Here is an 18,314-nt window from a genome sequence, read left to right as displayed (position 1 = left end):
AATCAGTTTTCTCTGCCTGTGCTACTTATCTTTCAGCAATTCTCTTTGTTGTCTCCAGTAATTCCATCAACTTCATGGAAGTGCATCACTAAATTGCTGCACTGTTTTAAGTTGCCGTGGTTTCATCATATTCCCCACTTTTAATTTCTAACCTGCTACATACAATACATAATGTTCTCTGCCAAAATAAACAGCTTTTAGACTTGTTCTGCTCATTATGACATTAGAGAGAAAGGTATAGTAAGATCTCCAGCTGACCCGGGCACAAAGGAGGGAGAAATCAGCCAATGCTGGCCCTAACTCTTAGCTGAAACATGTTCATAACCACGCAACAAAAAGTTGGATTTAGGTCTACAAACACGTAAAAGAACTGCATTGTTTTATTGCTGTTTTCAGCATACATCCAACACCCCTATGAATTTTAGCTACATGAAGCATTTACATTACAAGTCATGTGTCAACAGAAGAGTTTAAAAATTAGGATTCATTTTCTTTACATATAATACAATTTGCACACATGTTAATAAATATCAATACAATCATGTCAAACTTATCACACGCCATCTAAAACAACAACCCTTAAAACTATGTAACTTTTCTTTTATTCACAGCTCATACCAAGTCATAAATATAGCCTCTAGTGTTTCTATGCTGTAAAACAGTGGCCAAGAAAGGCTATTAGATTTGACTACCCACCAGATGAACCATAATATTCCTGTTTGATGCAAGTTACTCATTAAGCACTTTGCATGCCATTAGTGCCCCCATTTTAAATGTATTTGTTGTTTGTTTGTTTGTTTGGGGACCTGCAATACAAAAGTATTTGATAAAATGTTCCAGTGGGATACACAGATGTGACTACCTCAAAAACACGTGAAACAAAAATAAAACTTAAGCACAGATAATGAAAATGAAAAAGGCATCTCGTTCAAGGGTGAAGTATTAACACTGCCATGTGTTGTTGTGTAAGTGTTGTGCAGTGTGTGCCCTGCGGTGTGCTCCTTAGATACGAGAGCATGTCCATCAACAGAGAAAGTCCTGTGGCACAAAATGCGTGACGAGCTCTCCCATTAACAACAGTGACATCAGTCATTAATAAAATCACATTGTTAAAACAGCTCTCTCCAATAATCCTTTCGACAGTTGTGTAACCTTACTACGGTTTACTATAGCAGGAACCATTAAAATACAGAATATGAACAGGTGTTTGTAAACGTTAACCGTCAGTGTGATATACAGTGAATGGCATCTCACGGACAGGCCCATCATTATCTAGTCACGCGTAATGTTTCATGCCTCTTGTAAGTCTGTACTCGTAGATGGAGACGATGCAAGTTTCTTCTATGTGCCTGCAGCCTTCGTTCCTGACATGCAATGGCTTATGAGCGCATGGGAGTTATGTACGAGTGCAAGATAATGAGATTCTGGGCACTCTCCTGTGAATGCAAAACAAAAAAAGTTGAACGGTTGAAAGCAAACACAGATAATAAATACATACAAAAGACATGGCCATATTTAATGGATTCTTAGTGTTGACTCACTAGACACTCTGTAGGGAAAAAAAAGAAAGAAAAAAAAGAGCCTTTCATGGCGTACTTGTGGTTCGTTATGATGCTGAAGTCAGAAAGGCAGCTTCAGCAGAGGATGTCTGTCCTTCAATTGGATTGAAAAGACTGAGCCTGGAGACATTGCTCCATCATTTAAACATACCTCTGTAGCAGTCCTTTGCACAAAAAGGAGAATTCTCATCTGTTGAAAAAAATTTGACTTATTCTAAACATCTATACACAAAAAAAAAGTATCTTTTTTTTTTTTTTTTTTTTTTTTTTTTTACAATTCCTTTACATCAGCAGGACCGAACTGCATTCTTCCCTTTAAATAATTGAGAATGAGGTCTTTAAACATTCTCCCAAAGCCCCCTCCCGCCCCCAACCCTGCCTGAGAGGATCCAATTCAAGGCTGGGGATGATAAAGTTGTGAATATACTCGCCTCTCCACCCACAGAGAGAGAGTGCAAGCAAAAACTGCAAAGTGATTAACTCGGACTGCCTTTGGGCAGCGGATATGTAAATGCTGCCGACTGCTTCAATGTCTAATGCAGCCATTGTGTGTGTGTGTGTGTGTGTGTGTGTGTGTGTGTGTGTGTGTGTGTGTGTGTGTGTGTGTGTGTGTGTGTGTGTGTGTGTGTGTGTGTGTGTGTGTGTGTGTGTGTTATGTTGGAGGAATCTTTACACATTCACTGCTGTAGGTGTAACAGTTTGGACCGACTGCCCGTGTCGGTGTTCAGCAGACCATTCATATCAAAGATGGCTGAGATGACAAGTCGCACCCTTCTCCCGAAACTTGATGAGCAAGTAATTCTTTTTAGGCCCAGTTGAGGTTGAATCCTTTGGAGAGCATGACAGATTCCAGGTCCTTGTCCTCCTCCTTCTCCCGAAGTCTCTGCTCATCCAGGAGGGCCACCAGGGCGTCACGCTGCTCCACCACCTCCAACATCTCATTGAGGATCTGCTTCTCCTGAGCGAGCTCCTTCTCCGTTTTCAGGTGGTCTGAGAGACGAAGAATCAAAAGAGATTACACAGATATAAAGATTTGGCGCCGAAGTGAGTGGGCTGTAAGCTCACTATCATTCCTGGATTCACCTTCCACAGCCATCCGCTCCCTGAGCTCCTGCTGCAGTCGGCTCTGTCGGTCCTCCAGCTCCAGCTCTCTGGCACTTGGGGACAGACAGAAAGAAGAACAATGAAAAGTTTGCTTCACTAATGAACTGTAGCTTTCAAAATCAATATTTATCAACAGTTATCTACAAAGAATTCACTAAAATATGTCAGTTGTTCCAAAGATGAATCGTTGAACTAAAAGCCTTTAGTAACTAATAGAGATCATGTTGGATAATTTAAAGACTTGTCAGAATGTTATCAAAATGTTTCTCTAAATGGTTTGCATATTACATTTCATATTATTGTGCTGAAAAATGATTATGACTTCAGAAAAGGCAATCAACCTTAAACTAATAAAATAACAATAAAAGTGTACTATTTCATCATCTGCAAGGTCTCTATTAGATTATAATTGACTTACATGAGGAATATTATTGCGTCATTAGGCCAATTATCGCAGGTTGCGTCACATTTTAATCAGGCTAGCGCAGGGGGGGGGGCTATAGGGGTGACAATGTTGTTTATTGGTCTGTTCATTGCTCAGTTTGATCGATAGTAAAATATCAGAACAACTTTTACTGACAATTATGGCCCAAGGAATCCAGGAATCACCGTGACTCCATGACATGTCCCACTCGCACCGTCCACAGGTCAAATTTTCCACTTGACCAGAACTTCAGATCAATGGAGGATAAAATGAGCCGCTGAGTTCCCTTTAGCATCATATGTACTTTGATAATAACGATAAAAAAAATGACCAGATTGCCATACATGCATGTTGTCAAGATGTCTTGTTCACCAAAGTATGTCCATTTAAGTACATTTTCAAGTCAAAACATAAAAAAGTATATCAATATAAGAGTGTACCAAATAGTAGTTTTTCAACGAGCTGCATGGTTACTAGAGGAGTTGGCATAACAACGAATGACACACAATTAAGCTATGCTCTCTGGAAATGATAAGTTAATCGATTTGCTCATCCATCCCATCGGTCCAGTGATGTACTCACAATATCATGAGTTCTGACTCGTAGCGGACCAGGGCGTTTTTCTCCTGCACCAGCTTGAACCACTCCTGCATTAGTTTGGGGTCGTCCTTCTTGCCCATACCTGAAGGAGAGGAAGGGAAGTACAGAGCGGGAGTGAGAACCCCGACGACTGCGGGAGGACACTGATGTCACACAGACAAGGACCGACACGGGCAATGCAACGACAGCCAAGCCAGGATGTCCTTGCTGAGGGATGGTGAGGTGGAAGAATGGACTCGACACCAACGTGGTCAGTCGTGCCATACTTGGGGAGATGGCACACAGGAGGTGGCGTGGAGCTACGGGTTTCAACTTTAGCAAGTGCGCACACACACACACACAAACGCATACAACCCCACACACGCACACACACACACACGCATACAAATGATACCTGTTGTTGCAAAGTTGAAAGTTTGTGTTAGCCAGTTTGGGCCCTTGTGTCAGACGTAGCTACTCTCTGGGAGCAACTACCTCCTCCTATCAGTTGTTTTTTTTTCAGAGTGGGTAGCAATAAAAAAAAACAAAAAAAATAAAAAAAACACACCAATCAGAAGCTTAGACATTACAGAGAAGTAAACCCAAGGAGCTATGGAAATTCCTCATCCTCCCCTGCCCACATATTGACCCTCCCAGCAGTAATAAAATCCTTTTAGACCTCATTCATGCGCGGCAGTTTGAGGGTAGAAAGAAAATGTATGAAATTGACCGTCTTTACATATTCAATTACAAGTTCAAATGTTCATGGGATGACTTATCGTTGAGACCAACAGCGAAGTTCACACTCCTCTATTAAGTCTGCCTCCGAGGAAAAGCATGTTGCGTTGCAGTCACAGAGCGCCGAGCAGCTGCTCACTTCTCCTGCAGTCCCACTTCTGTATGCAAAAGGAGACCGGTCTATGTGGCATGCTCAGAAATATCTGCTGCCGGGGCGATGTAACCCTTTCATTTATCCGACTGCAGCAGGTGGAGCCAAGCGGTTTCAGTGGAGCACCAGAAGGCAAACCTTGATGCAGCGTGACATACTTAGCTGGGGAAGAGGAGGTTCTTGCAAAACGGAAAAGGAAAAACATGGTGCACACATAAATTGCATGGTTGTGGTCTCGGGGACTAGCTTTTGCTAATTGACAGACAAGGGACAGAGAGGCAAAGCTGGGGAAGAGCCGCTCACACTGGAGAGGAACACAACATGTAGAGACAAAGGAGGAATTACAAAACCCAGGCTGTTTCCAAACCTATTCTACAACAGGTGTTTTTCTTTTCTCTTAAAACTAACTTCGGCCTGTTCCACCACCACCACCCCTCAGCCCAGGGCTCAGAGCACGCGGGAAACAGGGGGCATAAACGACAATAAAGAACAACAAAAAGGAAAAAAAAAACAAAAAAAACGGATCGCACACAAAAACAAAGCCATGTTTCTTTAAACGGATTGGAAGCTCAGGCACAATTTACATTGACGGGTGTTAGATACGAAAGCAAATCAGATGCTCCATCCATTTTTTTTAACACTCGTTTTGTGGAAAGACTTGAAAATGTATATACAAATCAACACACCATGCAAGTTTCTCAATCCCTAAAATACAAACTTGCCCACGAGCTAGCCATGTCTCAGCTGCTCATCGCTCAGTTTTATTATCATTTTACAAAGACATGACACGTACCATTTATTCAAGGCATAAATAACAGAATTCCTAAAAACAACTGCAGCGCAGTTTTACAAGACATTTTTGACAAACAGAAAACAAAACACATGCTGTTGATTAAAGACACGATGCGGCCGAGTAGTTTCCCCTTTATGTGGCAGCAGCTACTCAGAATATTAGAGAAATGATTTTCTTCATTGTTTTAAAAGGTCAATTTGAAATGATCATTTTAACTTGCATTACAACAGAAGTAGTAGATAGATCAGTATGAATTGTGCTGCTCAGGTTTCTTCACGTTGTGTTTTGCTACAATTGACCATCATATAAACCACGCCCCTCAAACAGCGATGGGTCAGGTAAAGCATAACAACTATATCTAGGCATACCGAACCTATCAGGCTAAATTATACTATTTCAATTATTAGGGGGTTGGTGTCTTTTTTATCCTTTTTAAAAAAAAAATCCAAATGCATAAGAACCGAAGGATAAAGAATAGCACATGTTTGTCTGCCCTACTATAGGCTGCAAACATTAGCATGGCCTGCTAAGTAGCTTACAACCTACAGGGGGTAATATTTTAACTCTGGTAAAGAAGTTCGCGATAAGATAATCATATTTTTTTGGTGAAGTTTCAGGTCACATAACCCTAATGAAAAAAAAAAAAATCTATTGAGGCCTCAAACATCTACCCAGTAGGAGTGGAGATGCTGGTCCACAGTTTACAGTTTAGAGTAACAACAGCATTTGCCCTGCTCTTAACTTGGTTTGGGGAAGATACAACTTTTAACATTTCTAACAAAATGTAAATTCTGAGATTTTTTTATTTTTTTCCAACTGCAACGTCCTCATAATAAATGCCGTAGTACTTCAGTGAGTTTTGGGAAGCTTCTGGGGGAAATCTACTGAGCCTAAACAAATGGTGAGGACAGGGTGTGAGGGAAAATGGGGAGAGGCGCAAGGGGCGAGCCCAGTTCTGGAGATCCTTACGGTTGCCAAGGTAACCTGCCACAACTGTCAGCAGGTGCGGCGAGGTTATGTTACCTTCAGGGGAACAGCAGGGGCAGAAGGAGAGTGGTCTTCGGCGTGGCATCCCCACAAAGGGCTCAACTTCCACAAGACAGAGGGAAAGAGTGTGAGGGAGTATGGTAGGTGGGTGCATTGTCAGGGAGAGGAAGAGTGGAGGAAAATAATGCAGGAGAGAAAGAACGGAGATATCATAGAGACAAAAAAAAAAAAAAAGGCGAAGACCCAAAAGGGAGTGGGAGGGAGGAGGAGGAAGGGGAAGGTGAAGGAGAAGGACAAGGTGAGGAAGAAAATACCAAGGAGAAAAATCAACTCGGGACAGGAGCACCGTGATAGGGAGAAGACAAATCACCTGGAGAGACGAGGTGGGAGAGATCAACTGTGTGGTGTGAGATGTGAAAAAAGGGGGATAAAAAAAACAGGAGAGGGAAATATGAAAAAAAAAACACAAAAAAAACCCAGAGCTCAGACAGGGAAAATAATCCTCCTGTTTGATCTTGCAGCCGTAGTTCTTCAGATAATCTTTCAATAAAGCAGCAAGACCCAATTACGAGCTAGGAATAGCCTACATGTATGGCCAGTGTTTATCACAGAACATAAAACAACTGAATCCCATTATTAAAGTCATTACTGATCACCAAGAGAGCCATCTCACTCACAGACACACATAATGGTTTCTTCTTTAAAGAGACTCTCCTCGTAAACACTACTTGAAAATGTATAGACCACACACCTGAATTTGTAGCCTGTGTGGTGAGTTTTGAAGTACTTTTGAAGTGCAAATTATGATTTTCTTTTTCTAATGTGCATGCAGTAAAAAATATTTTCTCAAAAAAATGTTTAAGATGACAGACACTGGAAGCTAGCTTCGTAAACTCTAAAATAAAGACTGTAAAATATATGCAAAGTGAAGAATTGAGAAAGGAGCTTCAGGAAGATGTTGATAGCAGATCTTTCATAGTTACACATTTATACGGAGTTGCACGTGACATAATAGGAAAATAACATGGTTGGAGGGTTGGAGGGTGAAGAAGATGGGGAGAGTGAAATGCTGAATAATTACTACAAAGGACTATCACAGAGGAAAAACTACACTTTAAAATATCTGTTTTGGAGAGATTGGAAACCTAATAGAATATGTATGGCTTCCCCAAATCATGCAAATATGGCGATGAGATGCATCATTTGCACTTAATACACAATAAAACTTAAATTGTAGCGCAATCATCAAAGTGTGGGGATTAAAATTCAGAGCATTAGATAAAAGTAGCAGAATTTAACTAAAAAAAAATAACCGGGCTTTAGTTTTTGGAGTTTTCTTTCTGCAGGGCTCAAATTCAACCACGCACCTCACAGTCTGGGGTGCACTTAACATGCTACAGTTTTTCATCACCCAACCAAACACAGCAAGTGTACAACAAAAATAACTAACAAAGTTACCAGCAGGCTAATCCTCTTCCATGAGGCATTCAGAACACACAGAACCCACCAGGAAAGATTAAAAACTGTTTTAGCAGTCCCACGTAGTACATGAAATAAATTACCTCATAAATATTTAAACGAAACAAGTCTGATTTGAACTGATGAAACCTCATGGCCCTGCAAAGGCCCCTGGTCAACCAGCTCGGGTGAAACGCTTTGATGCATGTTTATTCATCTTTATGTCAAATCTCCACGCAATCTCCTGTCTGACGGGTGGCAACAAACCAGCAGGACCGAACCACAGAGAAGCACAGGCCCTGCTCAGATACGAGGAAATGCACATTTTCCTCCCTCCTGCTGCAGCATTCCACTGACAGTGAATAACTATAAAACAAACACTGCTTCCAAACAAACCCCGCCGATTTCACAGCAGGCGGGAGGAGAAAAAAAAAAGAAGGATGCATTCATCTCATATTCAAACAAGTCTGCGAGATAACATCAGAGATGTCTCGCCCAAACACAGTGGACGCTGTTACTGTGGACCGACCTCAGCTCAGACACAGCAGCTGAGGTTTAGGGGTTGATTCAGTGCTTGTTAGCACGCACAACACATAAACACACGCATACATACTCGGGGAGTTATGCAACTGAGCAGGTATGAGAGAGACAGGGGAGCGATTGTTGGGACTGCAATACCAGAACTACAGCAGCAAGGAGTTCTGGGAGGAAGCTAAGAGCCAGGCCAGCAGTTTAGTATCAGTATTTAGTATTAGTACCAGTCGGTGTGTTCAGAGGAGGGTCTAAATTCTGTGTATGCAAGAGATTAATCTAGCTGCAATGTGCAAATTCCTAACGTGACTAAATGAGAGGAAACAAGTCTAAAGGGTTAGATTGAATAATGTAAAATTCAGGGTTATTCACAATATCATATCAAAGCAGCCCTGGAAATGTCACAATGTCAATGTCACACAGTTAACAGTAAAAAGAAGATGGTAAGGCACAGACTTTAGAGCTGTGTGTTCTTTGTAAGAAGTTCCTGAAGGAAACGGCTGGTGTTTTTTCTTTCCTATTGTTAAAAAATTCAAAGACAGCCATGAAAAGATCAATACCAACAATCTGGTGGTGTATTCCTATATACCTTCTGGTTTTTTGTTATTGTTTTTTTTTCAAACCCTGTCTGTTGCACTGTGGGCCAAATGTTTTCATTCCTACTGAACAATCCCATAAACAACTTGGGAGTAAAAAGCAGGAAAAACAGTAACAAGTGCATTGATGGGGAGTATTTCCAGCTCCAGAAAAGTATTCCTGTATGGCTGCACAGAGGCATGTGGGATGAAGTCAAACTAGACGACAATGCCGTGCTTACATGGTGCAACAGTGTGAGTAACTGATGTATTTTTAGACAGGTGCAACAGAAGAATAACCTGTTTTAGGTTTTTAACAAACAATATTTGTTAGTTGGATCAATTCATTGGTGGCTTTGGTCTTTTCATGGGATTGAATAGGGGATATTGCCAGCCTGAAACTGTAAACCAGTTGCACTGTTTTCCGATCTCGTCATGCTGCTACTTGTCATGATGTTGTTTAATAAACAATTTGTATCAATTTGTATACATTTTTATCTAACAAACTATGTAATAATGAACATTTGTCAAATATTCAACTGCATCATTTGTCCTTATATAATGGTGGTGCTATTTTTTATTTTGCTGGCGCTGATGAAGATGTCCTAAATTCATTTCTTTGATATCAAGAATGTATATTCATTTTCTCTCTTTGCTGTTTGAAATCTCTCCTTGCAGCCTGTATTGTACAGTCTGCATGCTGTGGTGTGACAAATAAAAGTTACTTATTAATTCATTCATTTATCATTCACAAGTTTGTATAGATCAAAGACGATCTTAAGAGGACAGCATGTGGCCAAGTGTCTGATGTCTGTTTGATGTAAAGAGCATCTGAACTACAAACCCCCGGGGTGGCGGGATGGGGGGGTAGGGGAAGGAGCAGAAAGTATTGCAGAGGCTAAAAGCCAGCCAGCCAGCCAGTCAGCCAGCCAATCAAGCCAGAGATGAGGGGTACAAAGCTCAAGTAGTAAAAAAATAAAATACAGGGTAAGGAGGAGGGACAGATTAGGTTAGCAATTAGGTTAGTTTTTAAAGCGACAGATTTGAAATACATACCGCCCAGATGCAAGTCCAGGATTTCACTGTAATTAGAATCTCCCCAATAGTCTACAATGACAGGGATATATTAGAGATAGGAGTTATTTCACGCTGCCCCAAACTGGGCACACAAACACTCACACACACACACACAAAATTCTCTAAAGACAGCAAGTCATGCATATTCTTGCAAACGCACAGACACAAAACATACACACACTGTAGCAACTCTCAGAAGAAAGAGAGTCCATCAGTACTCACCCACAGTGCATAATGCATTCAGCTTGTGCATTACGACAGTACATTGCATTTCCCAAAATAATAAGAGATCGTTACATAGATTTGCTGTATTGCTGTTTACTGGGCCGCTTAATTTGACATAAGGCCCCTTCTGTTTTGTTTCATGTGCAGACGTGTTGAGGATATTGTTCAATTTTTATACTATTTAATTTGACAAAGTGGAAGTTAGTTCATAGTGCAACAACTAACTTTCCAGTTTTGTGCAATCCAATCAATGTGTGTTGAGACCTTTGAGTACAACAGATAAGACAGACACAGCTCCCAGATTGTTGTTTTACATTTTCAACACCACAATAAAAAAAAAAAGATAAGATGCCTTAATAGATACGAGCTCAACTAATATCTGCGTCAAGTTGCTCAACCACTACGAATATTTCCAGAAAATATTCCCATAATTAAGTTGTCAGCCTGCGAACCAATTTCAATTTGATTTCTTACATTCGGATTGCATTTAGAGACTATGACGTGATCTGAGTATTGATCGGAGTGAAGAAACTCTCCTCATTGAGAGGCAGTGAAGGAGACAAAACACATCCAGAATGAGCACACACAAATCTATGTCGGGACACACATTCTCCTGGTCGCATGCAGCCCGGACTGACGATGGCGAACAATGTCATGAACGGACAGAGATCAACATGTTCAGAGATGGAGAACTGTTGCAGTGTGTCACCACAGATGGAGCCTACATAACAGTGTCACATGTCATTAAATTAAAAAAAAAAAAAAAAAAAAAACATAAGGAAACTACAGTAAATCTAATACCTGATCTTCTTTTGTGCTGTTTGGGTAATGTATAAGTACCTTTATACAATCCTTTAAGAGAGTAGAGTAGTAAACAAGTTAAAACATCCTCAAACATTCGATTAGAAAAAACAGCGAATGGGGAAAAGTCAATTTTGGTTGGAGGCAAAATGGACAAATTTAAATAAATGTTCTTATGTGAATGCATTTGCATGATAAAAGTTTCTATTTCATCCTGTTGCCGTGACAACAGAGTAAATTAGGATTTAATAAACTATCAACACTATAAAGAAGACCTCAGTACTTTATTCTAGTGCAAAGCCACATCAACCTGAACAAAGTTATCACTCCTGAGCACCGTTCACGCTCACATGCTTAAAAAACAGCTCCAAATAATTAATTAACAAATCATTTATTCTTTGTGTATAGTCTGTGATAGTCCCTTGTAAAAAAAAAAAAAAAAAAAAAAAAAAAAAATTGGGTTTATTACTTTGCGGAAACAAATGTGTTTTTCTACGCATAAAGCTACGTGCCAACACACAAGTGAATTAACGGTAAATGCGGACGGTGATTTCAGCCCAATCAAATACAAATTGCCTCAAAGGGACAGTTTTATAGGGTTACGTAATTCTAATCATGGATATTATCACTATTCCCTGTGGACCTTTGGAAGACGCTGAACTCATATCCCATAAAGATAAAACATGATCTCACTGAGGCGTCAACGGTGAGCAACTGATACAAGATTTATCAGTCATACCTACAGCAAATCACTTTTAAAATATTAATAAGGGAGTTATGAAACTTAATACACCCAGTAGCTCGCTGAATGTGGATGTTATGTCTAATTTGCAGTAATATAACAGATACATAACGCCAGATGGGATGGCCAGATTGATTAAAAAAAACCAATGCATGAGCATGTAAGTGACAAATTGTTACCTGCTTCTCCTCTCAAAGCTTTCTCCACAGCAACACCTCTCTCCTCCAGTTGCCTCTGCTTCTCCTCCACCTGCTCCAGCTGCCTCTGGATGATCTGAACACACAAGCAGACACATTACTAATGACATGCGCATAAAGACAAAGAGGCACAAATGTAAAACATGTCATTTCACATGGGTGCACAGAGCGATAACAACTAACACAAATTCCAGCTGATTTGTCCCAAATGTTTCTCAGGAACACTGAATGGAAGCAAAACTTTACCCTCATTAGGAATAGATGTCTAAAAGTGCAAGAGAAGTGATAATTACAACTATATTGATATCTACGAGCACATATCGGCATTCAAAATATTATTTCATGAATCTTTTATAAAGTTTTATCCCCTTTGGTCCACACCACACTCTGGTCCTGTCAGGAAATTGGAATCGATGTAGCCCCACATCACATTCATAAATGGCAGCCTGAGTTTCAATGGTCCGTATAGAACTCAGGATGCAATTTATCAATTTGATGTGGTCATCACTTTATGAATATCAAACATGTAAATTAAAATAAGCTCCTAGTGGAGAGGACTTCAGCCGAATGACTGAATCAGTGCCAAAAAGTTTCACTGGTTAAGTGATCCAGGTGAAATGGCCGGTACAATGAGACAAAATCCCACCACCGATACTTGTACCTACTTTTAAACTACCAATGCTATGAAAAATGTGTAAAATAGTATTCATCTTTCATTGATATTTGACAAAAAGTCAGTGATAAAAAGTGCTGAGGTTCCTCTGCGCTAAGCAGCAACACGAGCCAAAAAAGAAACCCTATTTCGGTTCTGCAAATAGCCACTAAAAGGAAGCAAAATTCAGGCCAGCTAACCACAACTCCAGGAGAAGAGACAGCTTAGTGCTGAGTCAGTGGACTGGGAGCACCGACTGCAGAGTTACAACATCAATCAGTGGATTGCCTAACCAAAGGATGCATTTGGCCTCAGTCCATGAGGGCTGAGTCACATCAGAGTGGCCATATGGTATAAAACAACAAGACAACTCCGACTAACAATGGCAGCAAAAGTAATTCTGTACAAGAAATATACTCCATACATACAATAACTGCATCTTTAAAATGACACAAAGAACCAATTCCCCCAAAATTTGCTACAAAAACAGTCAAAAGATGATCTAATTCCAAAATATCTGGCTAGTCATGAACCAGTCTCTGGGTAACAATGGAAAGCTGCTGACAGCCAATTACCTGAGCTCTGTGCAGCCTCTTGAGCTCCTCCTGCTTGGCTTGTCGTCTTGCAGCTTTCTGGACTCGCCGTGTCAGCTTGGCATTCAGCTCTTCCTCTGTGTAGGTTTTCTGGTAGAATGACAAAAACATGAGTCAAATGATTCTCACCCACAAGCTCCTAATACGTGAAGGTGGCACTGTGGGGCCCCGTCCCCTCAATGAAACTGAACAGGAGAGGAGGGGAAATTGACAGGATCTTCTAGGAGAGGGATGATTAGCTATCACATTGTATCTAAGGCTTCACTACACATCTGCAGGTTTCTCTGGGCCTATAAATTATAATCTATAATAAAACATTTTGAAACACATTCTGTTTGCTATGATCTTTCTTCACATTATGATAGGCTCCATAAAAGGCAATAGATTATGTGAATATACAGAGATGCTCCCCCTATAAGCGGAAGCGTGAAGACATAAAAAAGCTGGCGTAAATCAGGAGAGAGAGAAAATAGTACTGAGGGAAAACGTCGAAAGTTATTCCAGTTGCCAGACTGGAGTAAATACGGAGCCACAGTGACAGAAGGGGCAGATAAATATCATACCAGTCAGAGAGAAACAGCCCACAGTTTCATAGAGATGCAGAGGTATCACTGTGACCAGAAAAGTAAGCGCAAATTGGGAAAGTCATGTTTTCAACAGAGCGGATATCCAGCAGTGAGTGAGTGAGCTTGGCGGCCCGACTGTCACATGCATCCGGAGAAAGGACAGTTATTATCTTTAAGGACAGGCGTACGCAGGGTGTTATGACAGCAAACCGGCACATGTGCAGGGAGACGAGGTGCACTGGAGGGGTGGGGTGGAAGGGTTTATCAACTGGAACGTATGTAATACTACCTTTGTGGCGTACGATCTCTTGAACGCCAGTGCGTGAGGGACATAAACAGACTTGTGGAAGAAAAAAATTTAAAAAAACAAAAACATAAAAGGGAAGAAACACACATGATACAGATGATATGATTAAATGGGTTAATGATTATGTTAAATCGGTCAAAATAAAACAACAGAGGCACAACAGGAAGTAACAATTTAGCTGGAACAATCAAAACAGGGAATGTTAATATCCCACACCATAACAAAATTAATTCTGAAAGGGTGCAGTGACATTTTATACATCTATGTCAATAAAAATAAAAAAAATAAAAATAGTCAAACTACAAATGTTCATTCTATAATAAGGGTCTGTTATTTCTAATACTAAACCTATAATCTCTATGTACATTTTTTTTATCTAATACTCACAAGTCTGGAAAACTATCACCATGACAGTCACTAGAGAATACAAATCTCAAGAGCTCACTGAATTACACAAGGCCTGGGAGGCATGACACTGCTTTAACCTTCTGTTAATGCAGCTGTATGAAGTCAGAATTCAGATCGGTATCGAAAAAGAGTGCCAATTCATTCTTCATGTGACGTCTATATGAGGGGAAAAAAGACAAATAGAGCGCGAGTCTTCATGCCTCTGGCCCTGAACTTGACTGCATCTATCTAAACCACCAGAAACACAAACACAGAGACTGAGCAGCAGTGGAGAGTATCATTTTGAATTTCAGCCATAAACATAATGAATGCAAATGGATTCCAATAAAAGAGCTTGTGTTATAAAATGTTGGTTTTTTTTTTACGTGGTAAATTTCTGCATAGTCGTTATATGATCTATGCACCCAGCATATTGAATGAATCCAGTCTTTTGACGGAGTCACTGGTTTAGTAATTTTGCAAACAGATCTCATAATGTGCATTGTAACATGTGTTGCTGCAGACCTTGAAAATAAGTTTTTAATCAGGATTTGGTTGTTCTGAGATCTCCAGAGGACAACTTTTTTTTTTTTTTTTTATTCTAACACCTCTTTAAAAAGAGATGAAATAAGTATTAAAAATGTATTTGAGGTTAGCCTCAAAAGCCAGAAGCAAACTATGTGAACTTACTGTTAGCGAATTATTAGTAATGCTAATTTGCCCAATTCATAATAATAATGTTTATTTGAAATTCAAAATTATTTAACCCCTGCAGCGTAATACCTCCTCATCGTCTTTCTCCTTTTTCCGCTCAACCTCCTTCTCCCGCTCCCTTTTTTTCTGCCTCTCCTTCACTCTCTTTTTCTCCTTTAACTCCCTCTTTCTCTCCTTGTACAGTTTCTCCTCCTTTATTGCTTCATTCTGCATGCCTGACACTAGGTCAAAGATGTCCGAATGCCGCTGGGAGTGGAGGAAATTATATGAAGAAGAGTGTTTTGGAAAGCAGGCAAAACAGAAACTGATGCAATGGATGTTATGATGGCATGTATGGCCTTGCAAAACCTGTCTGCAAATGTTGTTTCATTCACTGTTAGGCATTTTAAATACGTTTGTGCTGTTGTGCGTTACACCTAACTGGATGAACACACCACACTGGTGGGTGCACAGTCGGACTTTGACCAGAACATTGACCAAATTCACCTCTGAATATCAAGTTTCAAATCTCCTCCAACTCCATGGTCCAGCTGTAGCTGTTCAGAATTTTAAAGAGGTGATGAGTGGCGTCCGGCTCTGGTTTTGAGGAGCTGGTCTCCACTGATTAGCAGCGGATGTTTTTGCAGAGTAAAAACTATCCTATCAAAGATGACCTCAGCTAGCTCATGCTGGCTTTGCAAGGCTGTACATGTATGAATACTCAATCACAAAGACGGGACATGATTAATTAAGTCCAGTGTCACTTACATCTGCTTTTAACTTCTGGGAGGATCTCTCCAGAACATCATCACAAGACAGGTCTGAGTCCTCAGAGAAGCTCAGGTTTCTGCGTGATTTCAAGTCTGTGACAGACAACACAGGAATTAGCTTGTTATTTGTCTTGGATTTCATATCACCTTTTTATTTTATTTTATTATTTTATCCGTCCTAAAAAAATATATATATATATATATTTGTATTTTATTGTGAAGCACTTTGTATTGCAATTTTGCACGCAAGGTGCTATAAAAATAAAGTAGACTTGACTTGACATGAAAATTGGAGCCTCAATTACCATATTGAGAAAGATACGTCCATGCTTTCTCTTACCGGAGGATCTCCCAAGAGGTGACGTCCTCTTCTTTCCAGAGTCCTGAGTGGTGGAGCTGGACGACGGCGTGCTCGGACATGACTTGTCCTCCTTCTTCTTTTTGTCCTTCTTGTATCCTGAGAAGACAGCCTTCCACAGCGACTTGTGTTTGGGCGGCGTCTCATCTGCGCCAGAGAGCCTGCTGCTGTCATTCTTGGCCTTTTTCTCCTTCTTATTCTTGCGTGGCGAGAAGAGGGAGCTTCGTTTCTTGCTTTTTCCCGAAGAGGAGCCGTCCGACGAGGCCACCGAGCTGTCCAGGCTCTTGTTGCTGCTGAAGAAACGCTCGGGCAGAGTCTCGGTCTTCTTTGACTCCAGAGCTTTCACGGCCGACGTCTTTGGAGATGACTTTTTACTTTTTCCAGCTGTATCCGGGGTTACGCTCCAAGCCACTTTAGGTGAAGCACCCTTGTCTACGTCAGACTCTTTCATTTTGTTTAGCTGCTTGGCCATGGCGTCTTTTAGAGCCTGGCTCTTCACAGACTTTTCTCTGGCCCTTATCCTCTCCTCTGCAATCTCTTTGGCTTCTGGCGAGAACTGAGTTGCCCTCTGGTTTTTGGACACCGGGTTGATTGGGATGTTGGGTTTACCGTTTTCCATTGCTAGAGCCAAATGCAGGGGAGGTTTCTCCCTGCTGGGCCTGCTGGTGGGTGGAGTGTAAAACCTGTTCATGCTTGTTTCTGCTGTCCGCTCGTCGAAGCTCTCCTCCACGTCATCAGCAAACGGAATCTCCTCCACCGTCTCCACGAAGGATTTCCTCACCGCCTCTGGCCGAGGCTTCTTCTTCTCCCTCATGACAACCACTGGAGCTGGTTCCGGTGCTGCCGTAGGCGAGGAGAATTTCCTGGGTGCAGGTTTGGGCACAGACACGGGGCTCAGCTGGGTCCTGGGCGTGGGAACAGGAGTTTTAGTTTTCGCTGGCTCTTTGGCACGCTCAGATGGAAGATTTTCTGTTCCGTTGCTCCAGGACACTTGGTGTCTCTGCTGCCTGAGCACGGCTGGAGACTGATTTGCAGGCACAGGTGGTGGCGGACTGGAGGGTGGGGTGAGCATCGCAGAGTCAGATGTGTTATAGCTGTCACTGTTGGCCAGCTGGCTCGTGGCCATGCTTCCGTTCAAGCCCAAACCCGAGCTGCTGCTGACGTCCTTCTTATCGGAGCCGTTAGTCTTGGCCTCCACAGGAGCGATAGGGGTAATAACCTGACCTTCGAGAGTGATGTTGAGTCTGCGGATGACAGCTCGGCCAGTGAAGGCAGGCTTCTGTTCCTCAGACGCATCTAGCGGCTGTGTCTTGGCAGGGGTGGAGTCCTGCGTCGGAGGCGTAACGTCACTCTTCTCTAGGATTTTACTACTGCGGTCCAAAGGAGTCAAACCGAGGCTCTTTCTTATTTCAGCACTCTTCAACCAAAACTCCTCAATAATATCAGTCTTCTTGAATGGAGTGTCCTCTGCTGAGGAATCTGCAGACTTTGAAGGTTCAGGTGTGGCCTTCTCTGTTCTGGTCATGGGCGTCGAAGTGACGGCGGGGACGGGCTGAGTTCTGACGGGAGATTCAGAGGAGAGGGGCGACGAGGGCTCGTGGCAGGACAAAGGCTGGGCACAGATTGGGGAGAGGGGGTTTCCCGTGAGAGGGCAAATGGAGCGGTGAGGGTAGACTGGAGATTTAGGTGTGCATGTCTCTGGTAGAGGAGTGGGCTGGGAGCGGATTGGTGAGCTAACTGGTGACTTGACGGGTGATCTGACACGTGACTCGCTGGGTGGCTTGACTGGAGAGGCGGCAAATGATTTGGCGAGTGTGGCCAGAGGGGATGAGGGAGAGGCAGGGACCTTGACAGGTGAAGCAGCAGCAGGAGAGAGAGCAGGAGAGGGGACAGAAGAAGGATCCTGGACAGGAGCAGGCGAAGGGCCCAGTGGACTACTGGCGACTGGAGACTGACTTGTCTTCTCAGGCTTTGTTTCCTCAGGAACGAACGGATCTGTGAAAAAGTGGTTGCCGGGAGACACCGGAGTTATCTAGAAAGGAACATA

The 18,314-nt window shown here is 41.9% G+C and overlaps 1 protein-coding gene across 18 annotated transcripts in view; it reads right to left on the bottom strand.

Annotated features, from left to right (window-relative positions):
- Positions 1-1,816: 1,816 nt before the first annotated feature.
- Positions 1,817-18,314, bottom strand: part of mical3a (microtubule associated monooxygenase, calponin and LIM domain containing 3a) — an 84,254-nt gene continuing 67,756 nt past the window's right edge. For 12 of the 18 annotated variants that reach the window (XM_069705257.1, XM_069705256.1, XM_069705265.1 and 9 more), the window contains 10 exons: positions 16,250-18,299; positions 15,908-16,002; positions 13,169-13,276; positions 11,924-12,017; positions 11,003-11,053; positions 9,956-10,006; positions 6,372-6,437; positions 3,670-3,769; positions 2,643-2,716; positions 1,817-2,549 (listed from right to left, as the gene is read on the bottom strand). In XM_069705257.1, the coding sequence (XP_069561358.1) occupies positions 2,365-2,549; positions 2,643-2,716; positions 3,670-3,769; positions 6,372-6,437; positions 9,956-10,006; positions 11,003-11,053; positions 11,924-12,017; positions 13,169-13,276; positions 15,908-16,002; positions 16,250-18,299 (2,874 nt within the window). In that variant the 3' untranslated portion in view covers positions 1,817-2,364. Of the gene's footprint in view, positions 2,550-2,642; positions 2,717-3,669; positions 3,770-6,371; positions 6,438-9,955; positions 10,007-11,002; positions 11,054-11,923; positions 12,018-13,168; positions 13,277-14,041; positions 14,093-15,229; positions 15,407-15,907; positions 16,003-16,249; positions 18,300-18,314 lie in introns of all 18 variants that reach the window. The other 6 variants (XM_069705275.1, XM_069705263.1, XM_069705262.1 and 3 more) reach the window with 6 other exon arrangements.

The sequence above is a fragment of the Brachyistius frenatus genome, unplaced genomic scaffold, assembly GCF_029030835.1.
Source record: "Brachyistius frenatus isolate BFR_SWC_R1_liver_20210118 unplaced genomic scaffold, ASM2903083v1 Contig_55, whole genome shotgun sequence".
NCBI lineage: Eukaryota > Metazoa > Chordata > Actinopteri > Embiotocidae > Brachyistius > Brachyistius frenatus.
Note: the sequence above shows the minus strand (reverse complement) of the source record. Positions and strands in the feature narration are given on the sequence as shown.